The following is a 24,078-nucleotide window of genomic DNA, read 5'->3' on the forward strand; positions in this document are numbered from 1 at the left end:
CCCCCCATCCCACAATTTTAATAGGGTAAAGCTATAGGTATGCATGTGGTCTTTAAATTGATGCAATTGTTTTCAATGACGATTACACAATGTAATTGTAACATAACTGCATAATGACCATTGTGTTGACCACAATGTGATGAGTTTAGTGGTGATTGCAGAATCAGTGATTGTGATGGTCAGTGTGATATTATATGATGATTGAGACCATTACTTTACAATAATGATGTGATCGTGATGATTTAGGATGAATGTGTTAGTATTGTGATTGACTACCATGTAATCATGACCGAGTATTGTTGAAGACTGACGCACAAAGAAGCATGGAGGGATGCATGCTTGGAATTATTGAGCCAGAAAGGAACACGTGGATTAGACAACATACGAAAGTGACGAGACGTTATGACTTTAGAAAATACAGGGGGACTCCTCTGCTTACTAACGAGTTAGGTTCCAGAGGTCTGCCCGTAAGTCGATTTTTTCGTGAATTCAAATTGATGTAATCATATCGTACTCTATGTACACTAAACGCAGGGAATGGCTTTAACACATTCCTGCGGAGGGAGCTGGTAGGAACGTTGGGTTGCTGGGTCAATGGCCAGGGTCAACGGCGGCGTGGTGTATTCCGCAAATATGGCCGACAGGGCGGGCACAAGCCGGCGTGAGTAGGTTAAACGTTGAGTTTTATAAGGGCACCAGGGGGTGACCAGCCCCTCCCCACCCTCCCCACCCAGCCCCACCCTCCCTACCCAGCCCCACCCTCCCCACCCAGCCCCTCCCTGCACGAAGGACACAATAATCCCCTGTGGGCTGGTGTAACCAGGAGGTTCCTACCAGTAAAAGTTGCATAATCTCCTGTAAATGCCACTGGTTCTTCATGTCCTGCAAATGTAGATGCCACACCGCCATCTTTTGCACGGCGGTTGACCTTATGACTGGACATGGGGCAAGTTTATTCCCATCTCTGAAAGTTCCTAAGTCTGATGTACGTAAGTAGAGGAGTCACTGGTAAGTAGAGGAGTCACTGGTAAGTGGGATTGTGTTGGACAAGATTTACAATGGACTCGCAGCCAAATGATGTCCAAAGTCGAGACGGAGAAATCACAGAAGCTCACATACTTGATGCACCGCAACACGTATAGCGTCAGATAGCGATGGGGTCGGGAGGCCTTCAAGCAGCGGATTGATCATACCGATTATGATGATGATGGTCATCTGATCGTGATTATAAAGATGACTGCGCGGCATTTACCGTAGCGCCCCACTCAGCTGCCACGTGTGAAACGCCCTCTCGACCGCCCGGCCGAAGCCCAGGTTGAAGCCGCTCTGCAGGGCGGCTTCTTTGCCTTCCTCCAGGCCGGCCACGTAGCCCTCCTGCAGGGAGTTGTTCAAGTTCATCGATTAGGTAGAGAGCCCTGTGAGCCATTCGGCTCTTGAATCGGGTGCAACCGCAACAAACAAAAAACATGAACAAGAAAACATCTTAAAGTGACTGTGAAAACAGAAAATCCAAGAAAAGACAGCAAAATATTGCAGGAAAAGCACCGCACACCAACGCTGTGTGCAAACATCCCAGTGGGATGCAAGTCAAGCAACAACTACAAGACAACTTAGATTAAGGCCATCAGTCTAACTCTGTACTACAACAAACAAACATGGCCAAACCAAAAACCTTTTCGAAAATCACCAAAATAAAGCCATAAAAGCAATGAAACAGTGATCATAGGAACTGACGGAATTTTCGCAATAAACGACGAACAACATGTACCACCAAAACCCTGCAGCCATAGCTGGCTGCATGAGTCACTCCACAACAGCAGGAGCATCAGTCGGAGTATCAACATTTTTCAATGCACCTTTAAGATCAGCACACTAAATCAAAACACAGATCATACTTTGCAGCGATCATCCGGAGCGAAACATTGTATTTTAGGCCACTGAATTGAGGGAGGATTGGATTGAGGAGGTGGTGGTGGTGGGGGGTTAGGCAATCGCCTGTGAACAACACCGAGAGAGACACGAGAGAACCACGTGGGTGCCACCAAAACTTAAAAAGTCAACAACAAAACTAAAAGGGGGAATGTAGAGCACTGTAGATGGAGGTTATGGGTTTGTAGATGGAAGAGTTTGTGCTCGGGACTAGTTGGTTAAAGGTTTGAGGTAGGTATAGTGCTAGTGACTGATCGGCTAAATGGTTTGGTTATGAGTCATTGGTAGAGATAGTACTCCTGTGGCTGGTTCATGAGCTGGTTATGGCGAGTCGAGATGCTTGTTGTAGGATTCGGGCTAAGATGACTGTGTGGCAGAGGTCGCAAACGGGTTTTGATTCCTTACCAGTGCCCGTACCCGGCCGCACCAGGGTCGCAAACGGGTACCCGTACCCAGCCGTACCCGGCTGGGTACGGGTAGCCGGGTATCGGGTAGGGTACAGGTATCGGGTACCCGATTGCGACCTCTGCTGTGTGGATGCCTAATTGTTTAGAGTTAGGGCTAGGACTACTTATCTGGCTGGCTAGTTGGTTAGGCCCAAAACAATATAGATACCAATTGGAACGACATGGCTATCATTACTGTATGGCTAGCTACTTGGTTAGGGTTAGAATGACTTGTCTGTCTGACTGACTAGTTAGTTAGGGTTAGAATGACTTGTCTGACTGGCTAGTTAGTTAGGGTTAGAATGACTTGTCTGTCTGTCTGACTAGTTAGGGTTAGAATGACTTGTCCGTCTGTCTGACTAGTTAGTTAGGGTTAGAATGACTTGTCTGACTAGTTAGTTAGGGTTAGAATGACTTGTCTGTCTGACTGACTAGTTAGTTAGGGTTAGAATGACTTGTCTGACTGGCTAGTTAGTTAGGGTTAGAATGACTTGTCTGTCTGTCTTGACTAGTTAGGGTTAGAATGTCTTGTCCGTCTGTCTGACTGGTTAGTTAGGGTTAGAATGACTTGTCTGTCTGACTGACTAGTTGGTTAGGGTTAGAATGACTTGTCTGTCTGACTGACTAGTTGGTTAGGGTTAGAATGACTTGTCCGTCTGTCTGACTAGTTAGTTAGGGTTATAATAAATTGTCTGTCTGTCTAGTTAGTTAGTTAGGGTTAGAATGACTTGTCCGTCTGTCTGACTAGTTGGTTAGGGTTATAATTACTTGCCTGTCTGTCTCACTGGCTAGTTAGGGTTAGAATGACTTGTCTGTCTGACTAGTTAGTTAGTTAGGGTTAGAATTACTTGTCTGTCTGTCTCACTGGCTAGTTAGGGTTAGAATGACTTGTCTGACTAGTTAGTTAGGGTTAGAATTACTTGTCTGTCTGGCTAGTTAGTTAGGGTTAGAATGACTTGTCTGTCTGTCTGGCTAGTTAGTTAGGGTTAGAATGACTTGTCTGTCTGATTGACTAGTTAGTTAGGGTTAGAATGACTTGTCTGTCTGACTAGTTAGTTAGGGTTAGAATTACTTGTCTGTCTGACTAGTTAGTTAGGGTTAGAATGACTTGTCTGTCTGTCTGACTAGTTAGTTAGGGTTAGAATGACTTGTCTGTCTGTCTGACTAGTTAGTTAGGGTTAGAATGACTTGTCTGTCTGACTGGCTAGTTAGTGTTAGAATGACTTGTCTGTCTGTCTGGCTAGTTAGTTAGGGCTAGAATGACTTGTCTGACTAGTTAGTTAGTGTTAGAATGACTTGTCTGTCTGACTAGTTAGTTAGTGTTATAATGACTTGTCTGTCTGACTGGCTAGTTAGTTAGGGTTAGAATGACTTGTCTGTCTGACTAGTTAGTTAGTGTTATAATGACTTGTCTGTCTGGCTGAACTAGTTAGTTAGGGTTAGAATGACTTGTCTGACTAGTTAGTTAGTGGTATAATGACTTGTCTGTCTGTCTAGTTAGTTAGGGTTAGAATGACTTGTCTGTCTGACTGGCTAGTTAGTTAGGGTTAGAATGACTTGTCTGTCTGACTAGTTAGTTAGGGTTAGAATGACTTGTCTGTCTGACTAGTTAGTGTTATAATGACTTGTCTGTCTGTCTGACTAGTTAGGGTTAGAATGACTTGTCTGTCTGACTAGTTAGTTACTTAGTGTTATAATGACTTGTCTGTCTGTCTAGTTAGGGTTACAATGACTTGTCTGTCTGTCTGACTAGTTAGTTAGTGTTATAATGACTTGTCTGTCTGACTAGTTAGTTAGTTAGGGTTAGTAATCGTGTCTAGCCGGCTGAGGCTAGGGGGCCAGCTGACCCCGCGGTCTCCCCGCTCCACGTCCCTTGGGCCACGACTCCCCACGGAGCTCCACGCGGCGTCTCCCTTCGGCGATGGCCCGGGTCGTCCTCTTCGCGACGAGGGGGTTCCTGTTGGGAGGACACGGGGGAGGAAAGACACCACCCCAACCCCCCTTCGTCACCTTCTCTCTCTTCGCCATGAGGCCTCGCCACTCCAACAGCCTCACGTCCCGCTCGTCCCCCTCTTCATCGAACACGGGGTCCTCATCGGGCTCTGGGGTCCCGGAATGCCGAGTCCAAGCCATGGATGGTGGGCGGGGGGAGGAAGCAACACCGGGGTACGCCTGGGTTTGTGGGGATAGCGGAGTGTTGTCTGTGTGCGGTGGCTGTGTGTCGCGGTGTGCGGCTTTGTGGAGTTGTAACGAAACGCGCTCATTCATAAACAGCGACACCACGTGGAGTGGAGTGGGCACCGCGCACGTGGCCGCTTGGATGCGTCCACACTCCACGCGAGACATCTTACATGCCGGTGTTTATCATTCTTCGGCTAAAGGGAAAACCCTCATTGGAGGATTGGATGCCTTTCCAATTCGCCACAATTCTCCCCAAAATCTTGCGATGTAATAATGATCCACATGGTGGCTGTGCACGAGCTAATTCCATCGCTCCATCTCCTCCAAGGTCGTTTGCTCTCTCACGCGCTCTCGTTCCTTGGTCGTCATTCCGAGATGAATTTTGACCCTCTGCCCATCGTATCTAGCGACACAGCCCAAGCTCTCTATGTTCTGAACAGTTATACTTGCTGTGCTTAACCTGCTTGCCTTCTAATCCATGCGCTGAGTTGTATGTTAACGTAATCCCAAGCACACATCATGTTTCTTTGCACGCTTTGGTGAGTTTTTTGTTGGATTCGCTTCGTGAGTGACGATTTTTACGATCCGTGTCATAGCTGTATGGTACCACATCACTTGGGACATGTACATGTACAACACGTGTTGATTACAACACACAGCGACACCACGTGGAGTGATCCGTGCATGCACCACATTCGCAATGTTCGTTAACCCGACTTACAGAACGTACAAATAACACAACACTCACCGTGCATATGCAACGTTTGTACGTACACATTTACAGCACTTAGAAGCGTGTATAGCCGTAATACAAACACGTATACAACATACACAATGCAATGATGCCACGTGGATTGGTGTGTACCTACAAAGTGAACAACGACACAAGCCACACATGCCCAGAACCCAGTAAACATGGCTCCGTTTGCTGACCCAACGTTGGGTATGGGTTCGAATCGTTGGACAAACGCTGGTCCCAACGTCCCAGATGTCCTGGGTCGTTCTCACACGCGGTCAGCAAGCACCACGTGGATTGTCGCGAGTAGGTAACCCTTCACAAACATCATGCTTACAAACACACAAAGAACACAACATGCACAGCGACCACATAGGATGACAATTTGTTTTGTCATCTGCTATGACAATAGTATTATTCGATATACAGCATTTAATTGGCTCTAAAGCCCAACTCAAAAATCTTTAGTTTCAAACAACACAAGGAAGACATTCTGTGAAGGATGAGAAACTCAATAGACAGAAATGTGAACCAATTGTAACAAATCCCACCTCTCACAAGCTACATCACTAACCATACAATAATGTAAAGTACAATGTATAATTTTTTTTGGGTTAGATCGCGTAAATATATCAATGTGTCGTTAAACCCAACACCACCCGACACAGCCAATTAAACAGAACGTGGCCAATTCGGTATTAGTACAGCACACCGGTGTGTTGGAGAGCAAAGCCACAAACATTTACAATCTGAGCACGACGTTTCGCCAGTAATTGAAACGAGCTGCATCAGGCGACAGCCAGATGCGTGGAGAAATCCTCCTCCTGTTTCGTTCCTTTCTCCACAAATGTGGCTGTCGCCTAAATCACTGGGAGACCCCGGGGGAATCTCCTCTCTGCGCTTGTGTCCTCGATGAAAATAAAAAGATATAGGTCACGTAGATAGAAAATAAAAATAAAATAGAGATTAAAATAATAATTTGTAATCTATTTTTAATCTATTTTTTATTATATTTTCTAATAAAAAATAAAATAGAAATTCAAATAATATTCTACAAATCTATTTATCATTTATTTTCTATCTCCGTGACTTTACCGAAAGAACCAAGTTAAACACATTCCTGCAGAGGGAGCTGGTAGGAACGTTGGGTTGCTCGGTCAATGGCCAGGGTCAACGGCGGCGTGGTGTATTCCGCAAATATGCCCGACTGTGAGGGCGGGCACTAGCCGGCGTGAGTAGGTTAAACGTTGAGTTTTATAAGGGCACCACGGGGTGACCAGCCCCTCCCCACCCAGCCCCACCCAGCCCCACCCTCCCCACCCAGCCCCTCCCCACCCTCCCCACCCACCTCATCCGGCCCCTCCCCACCCTCCCCTCCACACCCAGCCCCACCCAGCCCCTCCCTCCCCACCCAGCCCCTCCCCACCCTCCTCACCCACCCCATCCAGCCCCTCCCCACCCTCCCCTCCACACCCAGCCCCTCCCTCCCCACCCTCCCCACCCAGCCCCTCCCCACTCTGCCCCTCCCCCCCCAGCCCCTCCCGGCACGACTGACGGACACAACAATCCCCTGTGGGCTGGTGTAACCAGGAGGTTCCTACCAACAATGTAAATTCCTGCTGCCATGAAAGTTTCGAGTCAAAATTTTGCCCTCGACGAGTGTCCACGATGGCGCCCTCTGGTGGCCGTCAGAGCGGCGGCGGCATTGTCGTCGTCGTCGTTCTCGAGCGGGATCCTAGAGCGGACGACGACGCCGACGACGCAGAGGAGCAGAGGGAGGGAGCAGCAGGGCGGCCTCCATCCTGCTGCTTCCTGCTGCTGCCTGCTGCCCCCCCTCTCCACTTCAACTCGAGGTAAACACGACGAGTGTCATCGCTTGTGCCGTGGGGAGCGGTGGCGCAGCGGTTAGGGCGCGCCCCCCGCCCCCCACTCCCAACACCACCACCACGAACCCAGGCGATTCGAGTTCGATTGCACCCGCACCAAGTCTCAGGCGCCCCCCCCCCCTCTACACACACACACGCAGATCGACTGGGCTTGGTGTGTAAGCAACACATCGACACTCGAGGGAGACAAACGCAGCCGGGCGTGGTGGCTTGGCCACCCACCGCCCGCTCGTGTGCTGTGCCGGCCTTCATGGGTGCCCGCTATAACAGTCTGTCAAAGTTTAATGGGGGTGGTGGTGGGGGGTTGTTGTTGTGTTACGTTCAGCCCTAACACAGAAGCAGTGGAGATGATGGGGTGAGAGGTGGGGGGGCGCTCTGGTAGTGATGGGTGGCGCAGCGGTTAGCGCACTTAGACGCCGTCAACTCGAGCTGCTGCGCGATTTCAGGGGTGGTTGGGGTGGGGGGCTTCTTCCCGACCACGTCGAACAAGAACGTCGGTCGCGATCGACATCCGTGAATTCCCCGGTGACGTTAGCTGTCTCAGTCAACACAACCCGCGGTGACCAGCGAGGTGAAGTATGGTCAAACCTGCGTGGGGGGCCCTTCATTAATTCGGCAAGTGTATTGACAAAAATGTTAAATTTCGATTTAAAGCTTTCGTGACTGCAGGGATTCATCTTCTTGGTTCTTTCGGTAAAGTCACGTGACTTTACCGAAAGAACTAAGAAGACAAAAATGTTGTGATGATGATGATGATGTTGTTACTGGGTACGCTTAGCCGGTGTGTCTGCTTCTAGCTCTGTGAATGTTGTGTGTGTGTGTCATCTCGATGCTCTTATCTGCGGGGTTTTTGACGATTGCTTCCAACTTTGACTCAAACTCGAGAGGGGAGCAAAGCGACTCTTGCGTGTGGTGGTGATGGCAGGGTTGTTGTATAATACAAATCTGTCAACCCCTTATCAGTGCCCTACCTCATTACAGACCAATTAAGACCTTATTTGTCACCCCGTGCCCTTAGAAATCTCAAATTTCATCCTATGAAGTCACATCACAAGGGAGAAACATAAACAAATTGACAAAAAAAAACAGTTTTTTGCCCCTATTGAAACGGCTGTGCGCCGTATGGCCATGAAAACTCTATTTCCCTGTACAAGAATGCGGGTAAACCTCATGTTTTTGACAGGTATGGAAAGTATGTTTGACTCAGGTATACTGAATAATGTATTACCATAGAAGACTCTGTGGTAGTAAGGTGTGGGCAGAATGCAGTTGTGTAGGTTATGTAATAGTGATAATACAGTACATGTAATTTGCTTATTTGTTCACCGATTCTTCAAGATTCGTTTTCAAGAGGGATGTTTGGACACATCCATTGGTGAGAGACTGCCCACAGCTGATGATTGAGCAGCATCCAGAGAAATCGTACGAGGAGGTAACGCTCACGCACCAGCACAGATCGATTCAACAATCCATCGCTCTTCGTTATTGCCATCCCCTGGCCACCTTGCATGTGCATACGTGATGATACGATATCGTACGGTATCGTGTTTGTTTCTCGGCTGGGTGACAGCCGAGGAATAAACAGTTACCGCTTTACGCAACTCTGTTATTTAGTAATCTATTTGTTTTGTGGTTTGTTTACGATCTACCCGTAGTCACATCTATAAGGAGAGGCGGCCTCTCCCGATAAGTGATCGAATCACTTTATCCAAGTAAGTTAAACGGCCTTTTATGTATGTCCTGAATGTTGACCTTCTTTCGCACCGTACTTCTCCAACCGTGCTAATCGGAGGTGAACGATCGATCCACTGCTGGATGATTAAGGCCCTCCCCACGCCTTCCCAGACTACCGTAATCACGCTTTGGGTAATAATTGATAGAAAGGTTTTAAAACGCAAAGGCTCTTTTGATCCTCGGTGTCCCTTGTACCATATAGTATAGGGGCCGTCCATAAATGACGTCACGCACCTGGGGGGGGGGGGGTCAGGCATTTGTGACGGGGGGGGGGTGTTTGAGAAATGTGACGTCACGTAAAAATGCGCAACTTTAAATAAATGTAGACAACACATTCTCCTTAATTAAGTAGACTTTTTAATAAATGCTTTTTCCTACAACATCAGAGTGCAGCGCCACATTAAATACGCACTACAATTACACTAGTTTAAAGCGATTTGAAGCATGTTTTATTTTTGGGGGGGGGGGGGGCAGAGCTTTGTGACGTCATATTTGAGGGGGGGTCTGACTTTTTGTGACGCCGTGTGACGAGGGGGGGGGTCAAAAATCGTCCAAAATCGCGTGACGTCATTTATGGACGGCCCCATATGCGATCTGATCCATGTGTTCCCCTTTTTGTCTCTCGGTGTTCAGTACTGTAATATGATTCAAATAAATGCACCTCTCCATGCTTCTGTTGCACACTTTTCAACTTGTTCCATTTTCGTTGTCAATGCCCATGTGTCTGATGCTTGATGTTGTAGACGTTCGTAGACAGATTAAAAATGTGATCGGCACATTGGCGTGTTGCTTTTAAAGTATATTCACACTAAAATTTATGTTCATCGAAAATGTTATACTTTTACATTTCACACTGAATTCTTGAAATGTCTATTAATCATTTATTCTTATTTGTTAAATGTTCAATTTCACAATGATCAGTTAACTTATTCAGATGCTTTAACCGTTTAAATGATTTACATAGGTCCAAGCTTAGTAAACATGGAATGTTCGGAAAACGTTTGTCTAACGTTGCCAACGTTGCATGCTTACTGGGTGTCTCCCTTAAAAAGCAAACTTTTGATCTCACTGAAGTTTGTGCATCTTAACCAATCTCTAGGTCCGCGTTTAGTGGTGGTGGCGGCCTTGGGAACCATGCTGCAGGAGCCTGGGACGCCAACTTCCCTGTGCTGGGAGGTGGTGGGCCCTGCAGAAGGGGACACGGGGCTACCCACTCATCGCAGCAAACATGCGTGCACCACCTGGAAGGGCCTACTCTACGTGCACGGGGGCAGGGATGCGCGCCACTCACTCGCAGACCTCTGGCAGTACGAGCCAGGTATTTGTGCTGTTGTCGTGACCGCATTTGCTCAAGGAAAGCCTTATTGTTCCAATCCAAAACGTGGGAGGTACTGTATTTCGGAATCAGAATCTCTGTTCATACTGGAGGAATCCGATGAGCTATACAGCTCTTTTTCACAGATGTCCAATAGTTTCACAGATGTCCAGTAGTATTTTAAGAGGACAGGGGTAGCAACAATAGCAACTTGTGGAAGGAAGGCTGTACCTATGGGAAAAGACCTAGTGAGCACAGAAGTATAACACTGAAATGTGGAAGGATAAATGTGGACAAATAGGCATGATGCTACTGTGGTGTAATGGTTGGCACACTGGCCTTGCAATCCACATGTTGCCGTTTTGGCACCGCAGTTTAAACAAGAGTGCAAATTTCCAAATTCCCCCCCCCCACCTCTGTCCACCCAGTACACTACAGTTCGTCGATTAGAAGGTTGCATGCAGTTGGGTAAAGTGTGGGTACTCACACCTTTTCCAAAATGTCCGGCCAGCAGGATAGAATAGGTCAGATAGGGATGTACAGAGCTTTCATGTGGAGGCCTTTCCACTAATCGTGGCATGAGCAAGCAAATGCAGGGCTGCATCTGTATCTATTACTGTTTGATATTTTCGTTGGGCACATTGTGAGAGGACAGGGCTGTCTGCTCAAGTACTGGAAGGAAGAATGGATGGGAGAACACCGATTGGAGACAGACGAAAAGCATTGCTAGATGAGTAGAAATAGTTGAAACGTGGACATTAAAAGCAAAGGGTCAAATGTTATGGAATGGTAAAGTACAAACATTTTTTGAGTCCCAAACCTGCATTGAGGCCAAACATTATTGATTGAAGCAGAGGCTCTAGGTCTTTAATGGAAAGCGCCAAAACATCTGCAGACACATCATGCTTGCTAGGCATCCAGAGCACGTGTGTAGTCGTTGATTCTGAATGGTATTTTTCATCCTGTTCTCTGTGACTGTCTCCCCCTGTTTGTTTTGCGTTTTGAGATGCAGGCTAAAGTAAGGGTAGTAACTGAGAGCTGACAGGTTTCTTAAATTGAGAAGGCTTATATGAAATTGCGAGGAGAGCTGAAGGGAGTTGCAAAACTGAGCTATGTGAGGAAAGTAAGAGGAGGATGAATGCCACGTCTTGCTGTGGAGCAGCTGCCCACAGTACGGATGACAGGAGTCCTAGAAAATAATTCTGTACACTTGATTTGCATCTACACTCTTAACAGGTTTGCACAGCAGACACTAACCATGAAAGAAAATTCCCCTTGTGGAACATGATAAATTGGACTTCAACTCTAATTGAATTGAATAACCTTTTGCCTCTGAAATAATATTTCGCTATTCAGAAACTGCAGTCATAGGCTTATGATGGTTGTGGTTAATATGTTTGGCATGTGTGGCTCGACTGACCTAGGTAAAAACACGTGGAAGAGGCTAGATGAACGTACGCAGGCATTTGCGGCACCGGCTTTGCATGATCACACTATGGTGGCAGCACAGGTAAGGTATCAGCACAGCCACATGGTCATATATACGGATGAAATTTGTTTACCAATTTGGCTCATTGCGTCTGAGAAATACTATATCGCAAAACAAAAATGCTTGTCTTTTCACACAAATGCAAGCAGAGGTCATGCAGTGTTTATAACATTTTGCCTCAGATGCACTCGATTTGGTTGTGGTGGTGCATGCCTATAATTCAGTGCTTTGGAGGCAAGGGTCAGAGAAACAGAGAGATTTTGAAACTTCAAAACCCATTGGTCTTTGAGTTAGCCAGCAGATGGCGGTACAACAAATGGATTCGTCAGCCATCTGTGTGGACCTTTGAGACATTTTTTTTGATGCATATGCAATTTCTGAGTACTCACATATTCTCCCACATAAAACACTACTTAAAATGGAAATGGACAAACATCCCAATGCTGGGGCCTTGTGAAAAAGAGGTCTGAGGTTCACTATTTTTTGGGGAAATATTTTTTATAAACATGCGTATATCGAAATTGCGTATGCAATTGCACATTGCCCCTTCACTATTCAGTACATTCTCCCTAATCAATAAAAAATATTTCTTTCAACATTGCAATGAATACATCTTAACAGCTTGGAAGTAAATCAAAACATTAACATACGAATCGATAAAGATTGAATCTTACACAGTTCATACATCATGAGGCTCAGAATTTATATTAACAGATAAATCTCACTCATTGTATTACTTTACTACATTTATGTTGCCACCTTGTACAAATGCTGAGCATTGCTATACGACTATAATGAATGATTTTCTCTAAATTACAGGGCCACCTTTACCTGTTTGGTGGATTGCTATGCGATACTGACCATACGCCTCTGTGGGACTACAACATCAGTAAGTTGGAATACATTTATCTCTTAAACAAATGTAAAATCAGTATAATCTGCATTTTCTGAATATGTGATAACCATCACCATCTCAGGGCACTCTCAGATCACATGGCCATGTTTTCAGAAAGCGCTTTACATGACCTCATTTGGGCAGAGATTTTATTTCACGAAAACATTTGTCCAAAGTTACTTGCATTTGTGCCATTTTATTTTGAAGCTCTATCCCGCAGGCCTATTATTTGTCTAAGCCTGAGGGTCTCTGCTATTATAAACATTTGGGCCACAACTGACATTAAGGGAAAATCACAGTTTTACAGTTATTGCCATTCATGTTAGAGAATTGTACTCAAAATATGTTTTGTTGTGTTCATATCTGCAGACGAGTGTTGTTGGGAAGAATTTAAAGGAACTGACTTGAAAGCTCAGGTAAGGGTAGTTAGTCTCTAGTCGATGCAGTCTCTTTTTTGGCCAGTGCAGGCATTCATACTTCACTGAACTCTTAATGTATTAGTTGTATACCAAACAAACAACCATTTCTTCTTTATACAACAAAGTCAGAAGCCATTTCAACAATGTGTCTCTTTTTTATGTATATATGTATGTTGAACTTCTTACCTGGGGGCAAATTGAAGCGTTTGAAATATTTGAATGAGCACTAATGCATATCATTACATTACAGTTGAACTATAATACAAATGTAATGGGTAGTATGAATGCAAAAATATGGGATCATTGGACCTGGAATGATGTGGACTTTGAATGTTCCATTTTGTTGACCGAATATAAAAACATCTCAAGATGCTTTACATTCTAGAGCTTAACAAAAGATATAAACATTGTGTCTCAAACAGAACGCAGATATACACAGTAGCTAGGGTGTAAGCATATATTATAAAACTATACATTTTGGTGTCATGTAGTAAATATAATTTTTTTATTCATTAAGGCACTTTGGACAAATGTGGGGACAAATAAAAGAAACACGAACTGGAGGTGATGCCCAGGGCCAATGAGACCGGGACAGGCGCAACAGCCTCTCTTGATTTATTGGTGTGAGCATTTGCAAGGGCTGTGTGGTGTATACACTGGTACGTGTGTGGCCTGTCGACAAGCCGCGAGTCGTCCTGGCCACACCACCGCCAACGTATGCCGTGCCGGCCATCCATAGTTGCTAGCTAAGAGCACTTGCCCCAAAAGTGTATGAGGCTTTTATCTTTGTGATTTAGGCAGCCCCGCAGAACCGGCGTGACCACACGGCGGTGGTTCACCGTGCAGGCATGTACGTTTACGGTGGACACCGCGACATGATGGGGCCGACAAGCGAGTTCTGGGAACTTGACTTGGGTAAGAGGCTTGAGAGAAACAGTGTTGTGCTTGCTCGACATGAAATACAATGCTCGTGTATCTATATTTAGCGAAGTAGTACTGCACGGACAACATAGCTGTGGTTGTCATCAGTGCATGCCATTACAGAATTCATTCACGTCACCGTAACGTGGCTTAAAAATGTTTTCCAGCAAGAGCTGAGGAAAAATTATCTCTATTTAATATTTTGATTATACCTTACAATATTTTGCATTCTGATATACTGTTCATAAACAACGTTAGTTAAAATAAGTGAAGCATTGTGCCTATGTGTAAGTAAACATCAGGGGTACATATTTGCATTGGCCACATGTCTCTCATGTGTTGACCCCATGACCTCACGACTGATTTTGGGCCTGTTAAATTGGCTTGGGCCAATAACACTTTTCCTACTGTGCAAATGAGTCGTGCTGCACCCGGGCCCAGGTTGATTCCCAAGCCGTGCCATTGACAGTGTATGCCACGAACGCATCGAGTCACGTGTAGATGATGTGGTAATGCTATATTTAAGTGTACTGGACTGACGCCAGATGAAATGAATGCATTATCAGCCCAGCCCCGCGAAGTGCTCAGACCTTAGCCAGATTTAAATGTCTTGAGAGGCAAGCATATCATGGTTTAGTTTCGGCTCGGCATGGCCAATAGGCACTGGCAATCGCCTGTACCGTGAAGGACCCACGCTTGCTCGGCTCGGATGTGCCAGTGGAAAAGAGGCCCAGTATTGGATTGCTGTAGAAACTCAAGACTAACCCCTTTTCCAAATTGTTTGCAAATTGGGTCAGCTCACTTCCAAGTGGCCGTGGGAACATGGCATGCGATACTCAGATGTACAGGGCTGCCTGGGCATGATCGGTCGTGTGGGCACAGAGAGCCGTGTGTGGCGATGCCGCTCAACGGAAGAGGCGAAGGGCAATGGGGGCAGCCCTGGGCAGAGGTGCGCCCACTCGGCGACCTGCTGGCGCGACCGCATGTTCGTGTACGGCGGGCTCGAGCGCCTGCGTGTTCTTGACGACTTCTGGGCATGGGACTTCACTGCAGAGTACTGGATGAGGCTGACGGCCAGGTACAGTGGACTCTGTGAATCGAAACCCGTGTTTATGCATCGCACTAAATGTGTTAATGAATGTTCAGTGCGTTATATTAAAATATGTGAACAAGATTTTCGTAGGAATAGTTTTTTCAAAGCAATCAATTAAAATATTTAAATGGGTTATTACATGCTTACAATACTTGCATCGAATCATGTGTGTGGTAATCATTCATGATATATACGTGACGTATACAGGAATTATACACCAATGTAACATTCATGAGAATAAAGTAAACAAAATAGTACAAAAAAGAGGTGAAATTAAAGCAATATAAAAAAGACAGTAAAAACTCCATTAAAAAAACAATGGATTGTCATCTTAAATTGTTAAATTAACTTGCTTGGCAGTGTGTCATTACATGCTTACCATGTGTACTTATAAATGCTACCTATATGCCTAGGCTTCTCTGGATAATCCCACTTCCCTCCTAATATTAAATTATCCAACCAGTAATTGTCCAGACATTACAATGCAGAACTTTGCACCAAAAGTATTAAAAGTCAGTTATTTTACAATTTACAAATTATGTTGTTCATAATGTTATACTACTGAATCAAGAGTTTAATGCTTTTTTATGCAATTGTATCCCTAAGTCCATGCATGTGCGTGTACACGTGTCTATGTGTGTTGGTGCATCATGCACCAGGTCTGATCCAGGCCAGCTGCACCATCACGCAATGTGCATGATTGGTGGATGTGACGGCAGTGCGCTGTTCCTTTTTGGTGGTAAGAGCAACAGCCGTGTCATGGGCGATGCATGGCTCTACCGCTTCAAGCAGAGTGCCTGGAGAAAGGTGCGGACAACTCCCAATGAAGAGCTTCCTCCTAACATGGCCCAGCATGCTCTGGTGTCTTTCCTCGACCGAGATCCGAATGGCAACGGTTCAACCTGGAACATCTCTACCACGAGTTACGAGTGTCGGGCCTTCGATCCAGGGAGCGTGTGGGAGCACGGGTGGTTGGACCTGGCAGGAGCTTTTTCATTTGTGGACATGGCTGAGTGTGGAGGGCAACACGTTAAGAAATCCACAAACTGCTTACCGAGTAATGGCAGAGCCAAATCTGTCAGTTATCCCTTTCTTTATTACCCCCCAGAGTGGGATTCATCCGAAATCAACGATGGTGAACGGATGGATCCGAGAGGTGCCAAATGCTCGACTGCTTGCCAAAATATGCGACGTACTCTCTCTACATCAGAAGAAGATGGAATAAGTGTGCACTGCTCAGGGATATCATTGGGCAGTGAAAAGCAGCTCAAATCGCCAAAGACAGTCGGTGAGACCCTGTCTCTCCGGGACGGCAAAGGTGTGGGAACTTCGGCCCTTGGAAGTGAGGTTGGAGATCTCACAGGTGGAACTGTTCGGAAAATGGAGATGCTGCTGATTGGGGGGATTCATGACACAGGGACTGTGAGCATCTCTGCCAAACCCATCTTCATGGGAAGATTTACAATATGCTAGTCCACTATGTTATATTCCCAAGGCAAAATGTGTAGCATTTTATTAACTATTAATCCTCACATTAAGCGGTTTACAGTTGAAAGTGCCACCGATATTATACAAATTCAGAATGGCTGCTGACATGAAAACTAATACTGATGTTTTAAAACTTATTTTTAAATATAAATAGGGTATTAGCACTTCAAGGTTTCATATCTTAATGAAGCCATGCATATATGGGGCTTGACTTTATTTTTTGTTACAAAAAAAATATTATTACTGTACGTTCTCTTTACCTATCGCAGTACTGTTGTATATATTGTATAATAAACGTAAAGCCATCCAGTTGGACATACAACTAAATGTATTTGTTCAATTGTAAACATTGCCTTGGGCTGCTTGGGCATGGTGGCAGATTGTCAAGAGAAATTACGTAAGTCGCGGTCGAGGGGTGGAGGGGCGGGGCTCAGGGTTGGAGGGGTGGGGTTTAGGGGTGGAGGGGTGGGGTTTAGGTGTGGAGGGGTGGGGCTTAGGGGTGGAGGGGTGGGGCTTAGGTGTGGAGGGGTGGGGCTTAGGGGTGGAGGGGTGGGGCTTAGGGGTGGAGGGGTGGGGCTTAGGGGTGGAGGGGTGGGGCTTAGGGGTGGAGGGGATGGGGCTTAGGGGTGGGGCTTGGGGGTGGAGGGGTGGGACTTAGGGTGGAGGGGTGGGGCTTAGGGGTGGAGGGGTGGGGCTTAAACGCGGATGGGCGTGCTTTGTCCCGCGTCGCGTGGACTCATTCGCGCATGCGCAGCGAGGCGTTTGTAAGCACACGTCACGAGTGCGGCCCGGTGAGAAGAAGACACGCAGGGACTTGAAGCTCGGCCCAGGTGAGGCCGCTACGGCGGCTACGGCGGACCCCGCACGCTGATGCCCTCCTCAGGGCCAGGGGCTTGGGTCAAGCGTTAGCGCCATGGCTAAAGAGGCTTTGTGTTCGAGTTAAACCCTTTGGGTTGGTTAAGGGTTCGGGTTAGGCCCAAGGATGTGACCGTATACGTGGTACACGGTACGTGTTGAAGGGTTTACGGAGTTCGTGTTTGGTTCGGGTCATTACGGGGACCCCGAGGGTACGCGCCGGTCTCGGCCACTCACCTTGTTAACATCTTCATCCCATCGTTACAATCATGAACGCCATCCCCACCGGCGTCGTTATCAACATCGGTGGCATCGACCCCATCGATAACGGTGTTCACATCGCCCTCCCTACGCGGTCATCATAATCACTGATCCCACCGTCATTGCCTTCAACAGTACGTCACGGGTTTTGTTATATCCTCATCACCTCCATCATTAACATCGTGATAATTTATTATCGCCATGTCGTTAACATGACTGAAGGAGATGTTGCTGACCAATGAAGACAGCCCCGAGTTGGATATCAACCATCGTCGTACTGGCGGGGGGGTGGCGATGGGATTTGGGATTCGTGTGGGGCTTTTGTTGTATTTGTTGTTCTTGGGGGTGGTGATGATGATGGTTGCGATAACGAAAATTATGACGTTCATGGTAATGGTGGCGGAAGTGGTAATGTTTGTACCGAGCTTCCTGTCCCATCATTCATTATCCTGATGTAACGATTTGGTATTCCTGGTCTTGAATAGTGTGCAAATATCGACGCTCCTGTGTCTCGTGTGATGTGTGCATGTCCGTGGCTTTGAGTGCAACAATACGCGATATTAATCCTGTGAAAAAAATCGATTCCTTTGCACTCGATTCTGTTGCCGTTCAGTCATCGACGGAGTCGTAGAATCGATTCACCCGTCGTGCTCATGTGCCACGTGGCATGCGTAGATTCACTGTGCGGATGCATTTACTGTTTAATTATAACAAAGAAAACCTCTTACATTATAAAATGCATCTTCTTGGTTCTTTCGTGACTTTACCGAAAGAACCAAGAAGATGAATCTCTGCAGTCACGAAAGCTTTAAATCGAAAATTATAAAATTCATCCAAGATTGGAAAAATATGAAACAAACTTTAAACTTGATGGTTAAAAAGTAAAGATTTTGTCAAGTATAAGTGTAATCGTGTCCAGCGTGTGAGTGGTGTCGTGGTTTCTGGTGCGTCAGTGATGATTGGACATTAACATTTAGCTACCCGCCTCTGCCCCAATGTGACGTATTTCCGGTCACTTCTGTTACACGATTATGTTGTCTTATTTTTACGATGCAGTTAAACCGTATAGCTTACATTTCATGTCATTTGTACTCTGTCGTGCCAACATGAGCATACATAAAATAATCGTTCAGCAGACTTTAACGAATAAAATAAGTAACTTATTCGCACCCTGCGGCCTTCATGTGAGTTTTGATCTTATTTAATGGATGAATATTTGCATACAAAGTGATCACGGACCAGGTGAGAACTCCTGAGTGGAAGCCAAAGGAGGGAAAGCAGCCAAAGAGGATATTTTCCACAGTCGTGGAGTGAATGAGATGGGCTTCTGTTCAGGTGCTGGGTGGATTGTTTCATCATGGGACCAACTTGGGGGGAGGCCTTTATCCACCAGTGGATTTATTTTGACTGATGATGACATTATTGTTCCCCTTACCAGGTTAAGACTAATCCATCATGGACCAGGTGATGACATTCGTGGAGCCAGGCAGGCAGTTCGCCAAGGATTCCATCCGGCTCGTGAAACGCTGCACAAAGCCCGACCGCAAGGGTGTGTGTCCCATCATTCATTATCCTGAGGATGCACAGCTTCCAGCTGTTATGGTTTTTCGTATATATGCTGAACTTCTTTCGCACCGTATGTAGGCAACCGTGCTAATTGGAGGTGTGTGTGCTTATATTAAGTGATAGTTGTGGCCCAGGATTGAAACCATGCCAATTTTAGGTGACTGGTTGGCTCAGCACTGAGCTAGTACCACTAAGATCCCTTGCTTTAAATCCAGGCAATTGCCCCATTATTAAGCTGAGTTCTAAAGTGTTATAGTCTGAGCCCAGGAACAATACTAGATTTTGCAACTTAACTATATTCCAGCTCTGAGAATTGTCATACGACATTAATCTTTGTCCATTGGAGCCTGGCAAGTGGGAAAGTGCTACCCCACAGTGCGAAAATGGTCAACATGCAGCAAACACCTCATGACTGACACGGAGTTGGGAGACCAGCAGTAAATTGACAAAAGGCTGTACATTTTGACATGTACATTTTTCGAGGGTCTTGCATTTGGCCAATTTTTAAGAGTGTTTTCCATGCGAGTGCAAACTGGAGTAACCGCATAAACTCAATCATGCATGTGAGGATTACACTCAAGAGGTCTCTGCAGCAAAGCTCACGAACCCGCCTGGTGTACGGCAATCGCCAGGCCAGCTCACAGCCCAGTGGCTTCGGAAGTTCTAAAAATATGCACAATCTATAAACCCTTGCCTCCAAATCGCTGGACCGCATGCGTGCACAACCAAACTCGGCTTAATTGCAGGGGCACATGAGACTGAATCTGGTAATACTTGGAAATACAAATGCTCCGCCTTAATTCAGCCTAAGTGCACTATCTTGATTACAAATGTTCAGTGCTAATTATTGCACTTAAATTTTAAGTCCTCTTATCCGTTAATAACTAATTATTAAACATCTAAATTTGTCTGAATTTCTTTAATGGTAAATACTTTTGTTGGGTAAATAGGAGGCTTATTGGAGCAATTAATGATTACACCTTTGGTAAGGTAAGCTTATGTTTTGGATATAAAACGTTTTAAAACTTCTGTATAAATCTATCACTTTGTAGTATAAAAAAATAATCTGAAAAAGTGTTTATTATTTATTGAGACAAAGTACGCTCAAGGGAAGGTTGTATTTCTCTGTGTAACCTCTGCATCTGACTGCTGATGTGTAAATGGCTTTGTGTAATGCTGCATCTGTTGTTAATGCAGAGTTTCAGAAGATCGCAATAGCAACGGCAATTGGCTTTGCCATAATGGGCTTCATCGGCTTCTTCGTGAAACTCATCCATATTCCCATCAACAACATCATTGTGTAAGTGGAGTGGAGAATTTCCAAATGTCCTTCATTTGAACTCTATCATATCACACTTAAGTGTTAATAGCACTGCACAATTTACTTGGGTGTTATATGTTACACCTTGTCACGGTCACTTTTTTTCTTTCTCACTGAATTATTTTTCATGAGTTGAGTGTTGAAAGAGGCTGTTAATATGATAGACTCCTTGGTGTAAATTTTGTTTAGCAAACACGTTATAATGATTTTAGAAATGTTTAAAAGAATAAGTTTGTGAGCCACGTTGATGAGTGCTGGCTATCCTTTGGCACATGCTTCAAGGTGTTCACCTTAAATCATTCAAAATTATTGGATTGTGGGTGCCAACTGCATATTTGAGTTGTGTGTTTGTGTGTTTTTTCAGTGGCAGTTAAGATCAACTGGAGTTCTACTTTGAAAGAGATGCTGTCACTTCTGGAGTTAACTTTATATTGTCAACAGTGAAATGCCATAATGTTGAAAAATGTGTCCAATGTTTTACCAGCCGTTTTTGACATTCAGTTTTGTCTTGACTTATGAATAAAGCCCATGTGAGTGATATGACTGAAATGTCTCTTTTAATGTACTGAAATACACTGACCACGGCTGGGTGAAGGTCTCTCAACATCCATGGTCTTGCAATGTTACAAACCATCTTACCCTGCGGTACATGAAGTGATTTAATCTCGATCAAGTGGTGGTGACTATCCTCAGTGTGTTTCTGTCCTTTGGCTGACATTCCATAACCAGCCTTGACCATTGACAGGCCAGTCTTCCACGAATCGGGAAACATGCAAATTAGAGTCTTGGCTGCGAAGAAAATTAAGTGGGATGAGGCTGGACATAAAATCCTCTTATACATAACTTAAAACGACCTCGGGAAAAGCATTACTAATGTGGCTGTGCTTCAGGGGACTAATACCATTGGAGCGCTGAGCAAACATCACATCCTCGGCTTGATTCCAGGTCACCACCTTGTCAAGTATGACAAGTTGATGGGTGATATTATTCACCCAGCCATTAGCCGCACAATAAACCTGCCATGTTACGTTTCAGCTCTGAGGATTTAAATGTTCCATTTGCCACACTGCTTTGTGCGAAGTTGCATTTCATGTGGATAAGAGCAATCAAATCTGAGGTTTTTGAGAGGCTGCTCCCACGAAGTGATCCATAACTGTTTCGAATTGTGCTTGCAATCGCAATCTGAACGTAATTGTGAAAAACATTGTTTAGCATGGAGAGATATTGGTTATGCAATTAGGATTTTATTGAACTGCAGCAATTTTTATATGTAATTCCTAATTGAGTCTACATTTCAATTAACTCTGGAATTACAATACATCTGGTTGCATTCATGCATTTCACCATTACTCCAGAAAACGAATATTTTCACCCAGTGCACCTAGCCTTTGAAAACAAACAATTTTGAAAGGCATACGCACTAGATAGTCAACATTGGAAATGTGATGCATTTAAAGGGTCGAACTCCGCCTTCACTCGAGGTGTCCTTTGATGTCAGAAGAGGGCAGTGCAGCTGATGATTAGTATGAGCGGAAGTGGTTGCGTGGAGGTTGTTGGGCAGTTGACCTTGGAACCCCAATCGTTTTACGCTTGTCGGGAATTAATATTGACGAGCGCGCTTCGTAAACGTGTTTTAAACGCTAGACCAGGTTATCGCTAAACTAGTTACCGATGCTGGACGAAGCCTGACAATACGTGTACCGTCTACAAATTAATAGTACATCACATGGCAAAGCATTTCATGCATGCAAATCAACTTTCAACTTTTTTTTTGGACAGTCATTTTATTTGATCATTCCTGGGTGGTATGGTAGTTGGTGCATTGTGTTAAGAACACCACTCATTGAGTTTGATTTGCCAGCCGTGGATTCAACATTGTTGAACTGGCCTTGAGCTCTCCTTCAACGGTATTGACCGACGTGGTCAAACAACCAACGGTGTAGGGAGGGGTTTTTTTGGTCGTGGGTTGACCACGGGGCTTATCACGTTGGGATGAGGACGTATGTGTAGCAATATTTGTTTTCGTTTTTTATATTCTACTTAATCTGGCACAAAGGGGGTTTGTGTCTATGCTTTATGATTAAACTATAAAACATGATTCCTGCGGAATTAAAGTAGAATTCAATGGCTATGTTTGCACTCAAATTTCTAAGAGACTTAGCTATTATAGGCATCTAAAACTCATGTGGTTTTTATGGACATCCCATTGCGTTTGAATGCGTATTCATACAGATAGATGTTTCATTCGGTGGCGAATTCAAATGTACAAACTACACTGGGGTTTAGCAAATTTGAGAGATTACCACAAAAAAATTCAATGCTAATTATACCTGTTTGCATTACATTTGTTTCATTTTAGTTTTGGATGCTTTTGGCAGAATAACTCGTAAATTAGAAGCGTAGCCTGATGTAGAATAATCCTATGACTTAGTCGAACTCGGTAGGTCCGATATCTCGTGCTCCCAGGAAGCCGTGGGGCCGATGGGTTGTGTCTAAAATAACATTTGTGGAGAGGTATAAATGAGACATTGTTTCTCTAACTTGTTACTTCTATCAACCACAACCAACCATATGACTGCTCTATTGTTCTTCTTCTTGGTTCTTTCGGTAAAGTCACGTAGAATGGAAATAATAAAAATAAAACAATAAAATAATTCTCACGACGTTTCGGCCACAACGCAAGCAGCCGTCCTCAGGTGAAGAACAGGTCTGTCAGAAAGACAGCGTCTGAATGAACCCCACCAGGCTTGGCAGCGTATATTTAAGCTGGGTTGGAGGGGGAAGAGCGCCTTGACAAAGGAATTTGCATATCAAGAGGAACCTAGCATACCCATTGGAAATGCAGGTATGTGATTAGTACTACTTTTGCCCGTGCATTATGCAGGATTAGCAGCATCAAAGGGAGGGGATATGGGAAATGCAGGTATGTGATTAGTACTACTTAAGCTCTATTGTTAACGCACTGTTGAGCAGCAACGCGTTGCTTCGCTAGAGGGCGGTCTAAGCACGTGCTGCTGTGATTTCTTTTTTTGGACCCGAAATGAGGCGCTCGATACTCTGGAGAAAAATGAACGTGGCAAATTGCAAATGCGCACCGCATTTTTATTCCAGTCAATTATCGCTCAGAGTGAAGTTAATGGGTGTGATTGAAGTGCCAAGTTTAATTAAAATTCCACGTCAGCAGTTTGCCAATCTTAAGACGCTCTAAGAAATAGGTTCAAATGGCTTGGGGCAAAATTATGAAATGGATGCCAACAATTTAAATGTTGCATTAACTAGCATAATGATAGTGCATTGAACGTGGGTGGGAATGATTAAAGAGTACAAAGAGTTACAATTTTCTGAAAACCACGAAAGACATGTCGAAGAGGCGAGATAAAATAATTGGCTGAACAAAATATTGAAACACGAAACTGTGAAATGGTCAAGGAAATAACGGTTAAAGAACTATGGGAACACGAAATAAAATCACTGAAGAGGTCGTAACAATGGGCGCATGAAAGCCAATTTTTTTTTTGCAATAGGCTATTTGGAAGTTATACA

General features: G+C 44.9%; 3 protein-coding genes across 3 annotated transcripts in view; 2 read left to right on the top strand and 1 right to left on the bottom strand.

Moving 5' to 3' along the window:
- YAE1 (YAE1 maturation factor of ABCE1) overlaps positions 1-4,721 on the bottom strand; it is a 6,744-nt gene extending 2,023 nt beyond the window's left edge. Inside the window, exons 1-2 of the mRNA XM_078615358.1 lie at positions 4,386-4,721; positions 1,253-1,374 (exon numbers count right to left, since the gene is read on the bottom strand). Coding sequence (XP_078471484.1) covers positions 1,253-1,374; positions 4,386-4,721 — 458 coding nt within the window. The remainder of the gene's footprint in view (positions 1-1,252; positions 1,375-4,385) is intronic.
- Positions 4,722-6,985: 2,264 nt separating this feature from the next.
- Positions 6,986-16,854, top strand: LOC144728459 (leucine-zipper-like transcriptional regulator 1 homolog). Its single transcript, XM_078607917.1, has 10 exons — positions 6,986-7,145; positions 8,517-8,610; positions 8,834-8,890; positions 10,012-10,230; positions 11,652-11,737; positions 12,536-12,605; positions 12,981-13,027; positions 13,828-13,945; positions 14,834-15,029; positions 15,704-16,854. The coding sequence occupies exons 4-10, from the start codon at positions 10,047-10,049 to the stop codon at positions 16,515-16,517; spliced, it is 1,515 nt and encodes a 504-aa protein (XP_078464043.1). The 5' UTR covers positions 6,986-7,145; positions 8,517-8,610; positions 8,834-8,890; positions 10,012-10,046; the 3' UTR covers positions 16,518-16,854.
- A 347-nt stretch (positions 16,855-17,201) lies between these two features.
- On the top strand, positions 17,202-21,073 carry SEC61G (SEC61 translocon subunit gamma). The gene is made up of 4 exons (XM_078607931.1): positions 17,202-17,362; positions 19,087-19,197; positions 20,412-20,514; positions 20,900-21,073. Exons 2-4 carry the CDS (start codon positions 19,104-19,106, stop codon positions 20,907-20,909), a joined length of 207 nt encoding a protein of 68 aa, XP_078464057.1. The 5' UTR covers positions 17,202-17,362; positions 19,087-19,103; the 3' UTR covers positions 20,910-21,073.
- The last annotated feature ends 3,005 nt before the right edge of the window (positions 21,074-24,078 follow it).

The sequence above is a fragment of the Lampetra planeri genome, chromosome 2 (genome assembly GCF_965212315.1).
Source record: "Lampetra planeri chromosome 2, kcLamPlan1.2.h2, whole genome shotgun sequence".
Taxonomy (NCBI): domain Eukaryota; kingdom Metazoa; phylum Chordata; class Hyperoartia; order Petromyzontiformes; family Petromyzontidae; genus Lampetra; species Lampetra planeri.

Coding starts and splice junctions, on each gene's coding strand:
- LOC144728459 (XM_078607917.1), top strand. CDS start 10,047: ATGCTGCAGGAGCCTGGGACGCCAACTTCCCTGTGCTGGGAGGTGGTG. Junction 12,606..12,980: donor TCTGTGGGACTACAACATCA/GTAAGTTGGAAT, acceptor TCATATCTGCAG/ACGAGTGTTGTTGGGAAGAA. Junction 13,946..14,833: donor GTTCTGGGAACTTGACTTGG/GTAAGAGGCTTG, acceptor GTGTGGGCACAG/AGAGCCGTGTGTGGCGATGC.
- SEC61G (XM_078607931.1), top strand. CDS start 19,104: ATGGACCAGGTGATGACATTCGTGGAGCCAGGCAGGCAGTTCGCCAAG. Junction 19,198..20,411: donor CACAAAGCCCGACCGCAAGG/GTGTGTGTCCCA, acceptor TTGTTAATGCAG/AGTTTCAGAAGATCGCAATA.